The sequence below is a fragment of the Cupressus sempervirens genome, chromosome 5 (genome assembly GCF_028749045.1).
Source record: "Cupressus sempervirens isolate cs-2001-9-10 chromosome 5, ASM2874904v1, whole genome shotgun sequence".
Taxonomy (NCBI): domain Eukaryota; kingdom Viridiplantae; phylum Streptophyta; class Pinopsida; order Cupressales; family Cupressaceae; genus Cupressus; species Cupressus sempervirens.
Window position 1 is genome coordinate 545,044,050 of NC_143122.1, and position 5,774 is coordinate 545,049,823.

At 41.5% G+C, this 5,774-nt stretch overlaps 1 protein-coding gene across 1 annotated transcript; it reads left to right on the forward strand.

Moving 5' to 3' along the window:
* Positions 1-1,216: 1,216 nt before the first annotated feature.
* LOC149557095 (scarecrow-like protein 28) lies at positions 1,217-5,162 on the forward strand. The gene is made up of 2 exons (XM_089831783.1): positions 1,217-1,385; positions 1,486-5,162. The coding sequence occupies exon 2, from the start codon at positions 2,206-2,208 to the stop codon at positions 4,600-4,602; it is 2,397 nt and encodes a 798-aa protein (XP_089687909.1). The 5' UTR covers positions 1,217-1,385; positions 1,486-2,205; the 3' UTR covers positions 4,603-5,162.
* Positions 5,163-5,774: the final 612 nt, after the last annotated feature.

Genomic DNA, 5,774 nt, shown 5'->3' on the forward strand with positions numbered 1-5,774 from the left:
AAAATAGAATACGTATTCCAACTTTTCTATTCCTATTCCTGTAACCAAACGGACCCTTATATCACATATGTAAGGGCCCGTTTGGTTGCTGGAATACAACTGGAATAGGAATAGGAAATTAGAATATGATTTGTATTCTTTGTTTGGTGCGTGGAATAGGAATAGGGAATAGGAATACGTATTCTCATTTTAGCCCCAAAATGAGCTTTTGTCCATTCCCAAAAATCCCTGTAATTGGAATTGCTATTCTTGCATTCATTTTAACTTTTTCAAATTTGATTAAATTTTCAAATCCGCTTTGACCTGGGGTGAGCGCTGGAACTTTGTTTTCAATATTTTCAAATATTTCAGCGATTTTCCAATGGCGCCGATTGCATCTTCAGAAATATTTTCAAATGGCGCTGATTGCAAGTTAACCCTATTCCAATTTAAGCTTGCATAACCAAATAGGGGATAAACAAGATTGGATTGCATTTTTCCATTCCTATTCTTCATTTTCCATTCTCATTCAAATTTTCTATTCTAATTCTCAATTCCTACGCTTGCAACCAAACGGGCCCTAAGGGAAGAAATGTTAAAACTCAATGTGTCATTTAGCAGCCGTATATGCGAAATTAGTTAAGACACCTTATTCTACCCTTTCCCTCTATAAAACTGTTGTCTTTAGCTGCTATTTAGAAGACAAAATTTCAGAAGTTGGAGCACTCGTGAGGTCCTGTGGCTTTGGAGATACTAGAAAGGAAATTGTGACAACCGATTCCAACCAAGAAATATGTTCCCCAGATATCCTTCCAAAAAACATAATTTTTCTAGAGAATTTAGATATCCAACCTTGAGAAGGTCACCCTTGGGAAACGGGTCGAAAAAACATGTTACTCTCATCCAACGGATCAAAATATTACATCTACTTAGCGAGCATGGTTTCGATAAAGTCAAATATTCCGACACGTGTGTATTTCAGGGGAAGAAAAAGCAGAGACAGTGGGCGTCGAAAAATGCCAACTTGCTAAAACGTCTTTCCGTCCAACGGTAAAAATGCAAAATGCATTGCCGAACGGGTTCTCCTTACGCCTTACAGTTAATAATAATATCAATAAATAAAATATAGTAATAATAATAATAATCACCCCCACAACGGTCACTTGCAACGGTAACATTGATACCGTTGGATCTTTGATCCGATGGCTACTGTGCCAATTACATTGCAGTGTGACTGCTCTGTTCCCTACAAGTGCTCAGGCCTTGTAGCCTCATGCTCTTCTTCCACCTTCTTCTTCTTCTCATTTGAAAGCATCCGAGGTGAGAAGAGCTCAATAGCTTCTGAGATATTACAATCCCAGATTGGATTGGACAGAAAACAAGATCAAATGGCAGCTGAAAAACAGGTGATTCAGTATTGAGCGAGCACTAAGAAGAGGATGACGTGGGAAATTGGTGGTGTTTGGGATATGGGTAATTCTGAAAGATGTGGAAATGTTGTTGCAGGACTTTTGCTCATGAACAATGCTCAAAGTAGGATAAGGTTCAATTCATTTGTGCCTAACTTTGGCTTGACAATCTCCAGCGCCTACCATGGAGGATTCTACTTCTGCTTCTGCTGCTGCAATCAGGTGCTCTTTCAGAACATGTGAATGCACTTCCCCTTGACAGGTAATGTATACGATACTCTCTTGCTCTCCTCTGCTTAAGTAGCTAGTTGATCCCAAATTCCTATCTCCATTCGCTGGTTCTCTTAGTTTTCACTGCCCAACTGTGCCAATTGCTACAAACCCTGCTTTTCACTGACTCACTAGAGCTCCCTAATATCCATTACTGGCCTAAGTTTTGTTAATTGTTATCACTGGGGTTGCTGGGAGTTCTATTTAATTGTGGGAGTTGTCCAGAGAGAGAGTTCTTCATTGCTGAAAACATAGTCAAAAGCCTAAACTTGTGGGTTAGCTCTTAAAACTGCCATAGATTGTTCTGTAGGAGAATTTGTGTGAGATCGAAAATAGATTTTGCTTGAGAAGTGGGAGCCCCTTTTTTCGTGCTGCACTGGCCACTCCTGGCGTTTATACTGGGACCCCTAAGCTGCATAGATTGCACCTGAAGGATTTGTTTGAGGCCTGCAAATCTTTTATATTATAAGCTTAGAAGGGAAGCAAGTGAGCCCTAACTCAAAATTTGAAGCTGATAAGGGAGGAGGAAAAAAATAAAGAAGATAAAATGTTGGCAGGATGCACTGCATTGGTGTCCCCTAGACACAGACTGAGAGGAGCTGCTACTGCATCTGGTGCTGCTTCATGTCAGTTTCAGGGGCAGCAGCGGTCAGCACCTGGTCTCCATTCCCAGCAAATCCAGTCCTGCCACTTTCCCCTCCAAGAGAAATTCTTCCCTCCACAGCAAGTTGCAAGCCCCACATCCCAGCATAATATAAGCTCACAGAAGGGAGTTACTGAGCTACCTTGCAGTAGTAGTTATTCCAGAAATGAAGAGAGAGCTGCTTCCAGTAGAGAAGGTGGTCAGAGGAGCCAAGTGAGTGATGCGGTCGTGCAAAGGGAGAAGTTATCCATGGAAGAAACAGCTCCTTTTTCCCAAAGAAGGAGCCATGGTGTGGTGGATAAAGGGTCCTCCTCTGGCAAGATGTCTCAAACAGCATGTTGGATGGAGAGACCACAAGCTAGGGTCATGGAACGACAGACAGGAGCATTGATGGCTAAGAATGCAGAGACATTGTGGGAGAGCAGCAAGCGGAGGGAGAATTTGAAGAGGTTTTCTGAGCACAGCACGGCAGAGGACTGCTCTGAAGATCGAGCGAAGAGGCTAAGGGGCAGCCCATCTGAAGACTTGAATGCGAAATTCTGCGTTAATCAGTTGGGTACCCATTGGTTTGGTGAAAATTGTGACAAGATTGAGAGTGTGAGTGAAATTAGAGGCTCTTCGGGCTTGCCTGCAGCTTTGTTCAACTCTCCAGATCAAAAGGGCAACAATACTTATGAGCCTCGTTCAGTTCTAGATCTTGTCATCAGTCCTGGACTGAAACCCCGCTCATTTTCTCCCGCTTGCAGTCAGCCTCTGCAGCAATTGTTGACAGATACAGCGGACTATGATCAGGGATTCACCATAGCGGATTTGCAAGATATCCAAAAGTCCAACAGCGGATTGACCAATTTGCATCAACCTGAAGCACTTCCAAGGACATCTATTCCGTCTCCATTCCCATTCTCGAGCAATGCTTGGGTTGAATCTATCATATCAGACTTTGCAGGGAAGGGTCAAGTAGATGCCACCAACGGTGATCCCAACAAAACCAATTCAAGTTCGTGCTCAGTGCCTCCAAATACTCATAGGAATGATGATGGAAACTCTTCTGCAAATGATAGCGGCCATGAAGGTGCTCCTCACTCTGAATTTCCAAACATTATGCCGCTTTATTCAGGTAGCGGCGCAATTGGCACAGAAGAACAAACACAAATGGAACAAGGGTTGGAACTTGTCAATTTATTGATTGCTTGTGCAGAGGCAGTTTCTACTAAGAGCTTGCATTTGGTTACCCATTTCATCTCCCGATTGGGAGAGCTTGCTTCTCCAGAAGGCAGTCCCATGCATAGAGTTGCAGCTTATTTCACAGAAGGTCTAATTCTCCGATCAACGAAGCTTTGGCCTCATGTCTTCCATCCCATTGCCGTGGATCTTGATTTAAGTGATGATGATCTGATGACAGGCTTCCAGCTGATCAATCATATTAGCCCAATTCCTAAATTTTTCCATTACACAGCAAATGAGATCATTTTGAAGGCATTTGAGGACAAAGACAGAGTTCACATCATAGATTTTGATATAAAGCAGGGTCTCCAGTGGCCGGCACTTTTTCAGAGCTTGGCATCAAGGCCTAAGCCTCCAATCCATGTGAGAATAACTGGGATTGGAGAGTCCAAGGAGGACCTCCAGGATACAGGGGACAGGCTTGCAGGCTTTGCAGAAGCCTTAAATCTTCCTTTTGAATTTCACGCAGTTGTTGATAAATTGGAAGATGTGAGACTTTGGATGTTACATGTGAAGGAGAGGGAGACCGTCGCAGTAAATTGCTTGTTGCAGCTGCATAAAACATTATATGATAATGGGTCTGCCTTAAGAGATTTGCTTGGACTTATTCAGAGTACAAAACCGGCTGTTGTTGCAATGGTTGAGCAAGAGGCAAATCATAATGATGCCACGTTTGAAAGCCGTTTCTTGAACTCACTGCAGTATTACTCAGCTTTATTTGATTCAATTGATGCCAATCTTCCGCCAGAGAGTCCTGCTAGGGTCAAGGTGGAGCAGTTTTATGCAAGAGAGATCAGGAATATCATAGCTTGCGAAGGGCCAGAGAGGACTGAAAGGCATGAAAATTTTGAGGTTTGGAAGCACATGATGGAGGAAGGAGGATTCACACAGGTTCCTCTCAGAGATAGAGAAGTTATTCAAGCCAGAATGCTGTTGGAGATGTTCTCCTGCAAGAGTTACAGATTGAAGCAACAAGATGGAGGACTTACACTTGGTTGGTTGGACCAGCCCCTTTTCACAGCTTCAGCATGGGAACCTCGGGGCAGTGATGGCGCCAGCACCTCATCTCCTACATGATTGGCTTTATTTGTTCTTTTTTGCATTACTTAGAAATTCTTTGTAGACACATATTATTTCATTCTTTTGAGGGGATCTCACTTGTAGCTACAGCTTTACTGTATGCTGCTTTTATTGGTCTATCTCTGCAGGATGTTGTTTATTGTGAGGAGCTTACATTGAAGCTCTAGTTCCTATCTTGCATTATACAATGGGAGTAGCGTCAAGCAGGCTGTTGTCCTGCAAGAGGAAGAGGAGCTGTGGCCGAGGTCCATTTATAAACCTTCTGCCACAAGTTTTTTCTTATTCTTTCATTCTTTTCCCTCCTGTCCCCAAATTTTTTTAATATTCTTTCATTCTTTGTAGTATTAGTAGGATGATGAGCTGCAATGAAGATAAGTTCTAGGTTCATTTTTTAATAGTTCAATGGTCTTCAGTCTATAGTCTTCATGTTAGTAGAATTCATATGTATATCTTGTAACAGCATTGCTGCTCCTATATCATTCTTTTGCCCTGCGAGGCTCCTAAATGTAATAATGTAATACCACATTTATATATATATATTGTCAATTTATTGTGCAGTTTTTGGAAATTGTTTTTTGAATGGAAGTTTATGGTCTGTTTCTTTCTTATATACTTTGATATCTGAGCAGAGGATACTTAACTAAATTTGGATTACCATTCACTGCTATAGATATTCGATGTTGTATTTAACTTATTCTTATAGCGTTCCACTAGTGGTGGAAGCTACGATTCAATGGATATGCTATGGTTCAATGGATATTTACAACTCTGCACAGTTCACACATACATGGTGCACTAACAGCCAGAGTTTGAATTTTTCTTGTGCTGGCTACCGGGAGAAGAAAGTTTCTGTATGCATGTGGTACATAACCAGAGTACTTGCAGCTTGAAGCTCGATGTTGAAAGAGTGTTGTAACAGACATCAAATTGGGTTTAGATGTCATTTATAATTACTGGTTACAGGGACTGGGGTTTTACGGAAATCTTTGTTAATTGAGAAATGTAAACGATAGCTACACAAGTAATTTAGATTTATGAGTTGGGAAATGATAAATGGACATATTTACTAAAGCAGAGAAATACAGATGCAATTAAATCTCAATTCACTGTCAGAATATGGAAGCTAATCGATTCTTCACCAATATCTTAAACATTGACACCACCATGGC

Excerpts from the sequence above, each read along its gene's own strand:
- LOC149557095 (XM_089831783.1), top strand. The coding sequence starts at position 2,206 with ATGTTGGCAGGATGCACTGCATTGGTGTCCCCTAGACACAGACTGAGA.